The 804-nt window shown below is 64.1% G+C and overlaps 1 protein-coding gene across 1 annotated transcript in view; it reads right to left on the bottom strand.

The window, feature by feature from the left end:
- Positions 1–402, bottom strand: part of LOC104497479 (serine protease HTRA2, mitochondrial-like) — a gene marked incomplete at both ends in the record, with an annotated part of 2353 nt that extends 1951 nt beyond the window's left edge. Inside the window, 2 exons of the mRNA XM_010140733.1 lie at positions 4–123; positions 198–402. Coding sequence (XP_010139035.1) covers positions 4–123; positions 198–402 — 325 coding nt within the window. The remainder of the gene's footprint in view (positions 1–3; positions 124–197) is intronic.
- Between the last annotated feature and the right edge of the window lie 402 nt (positions 403–804).

Raw genomic sequence — 804 nt, 5'->3', positions numbered from 1 at the left:
GGCTGAGCTGACGATGCCGGAGGTGATGGTGTTCTGCAGGGCGAAGGGGCTGCCCATGGCCACCACGAACTCGCCCTGCCGCACCTCGGAGGAGCGGCCCAGGGGCAGGGTGGGCAGCGGGTGCTGGAGGAAAGGAGGGAGGACGGTGAGTGGACGGGAGGGAACGAGGGAAGCGTGCCCTGGGCTGCAGTGCTCACCTTTGGCTTGATCTTGATGGTAGCGATGTCGGCGACCTGGTCCACATCCTGCACCACAGCGTCATACTGCTCGCCGCTGGCCAGCTTCACCCGCACGCGCCGGCGGTTTGCCACCACATGCGCGTTGGTCACGATGAGCCCGTCCGGAGACACGAGGAAACCCGAGCCATTGGAGATGGGCACGTCACGGCCCAAAAAGGGGTGTCTGCAGGATGGGCACATGTCAGGGAGGGGCAGCAGAGACCCTGCGGGGAGTGGCGGGGACTCTGGGGAGGGCAGGCAGGGCTAGGCAGACGGGGTGGCTTTGAAAGCAGGGGACAGCGAGGATGTCTGGGCAAGAGCACGATGGGGGAGACACCTTCACCTGCCCATGAAAAGTCCCACCTTGAGAACTGGCACAAATATAAACAGGGGAAAAGGCCCTGGGAGTGTGGGTTGACAGCAGCCAAAAAGGAGCCAGCAGTGTGTCCAGGTGGCCAAGAAGGCCAACAGCATCCTGGCTTGTACCAGCACTAGTGTGGCCAGCAGGACCAGGGCAGGGAGTGTCCCCCTGGGCTGGGGGCACTGGGGAGGCCACCCCTGCAATCCTGGGTTCAGTTTTGGCCCC

The sequence above is a fragment of the Buceros rhinoceros genome, unplaced genomic scaffold (genome assembly GCF_000710305.1).
Source record: "Buceros rhinoceros silvestris isolate BGI_N320 unplaced genomic scaffold, ASM71030v1 scaffold22187, whole genome shotgun sequence".
NCBI lineage: Eukaryota > Metazoa > Chordata > Aves > Bucerotiformes > Bucerotidae > Buceros > Buceros rhinoceros.
This window is presented reverse-complemented; position numbering and strand designations above follow the sequence as displayed.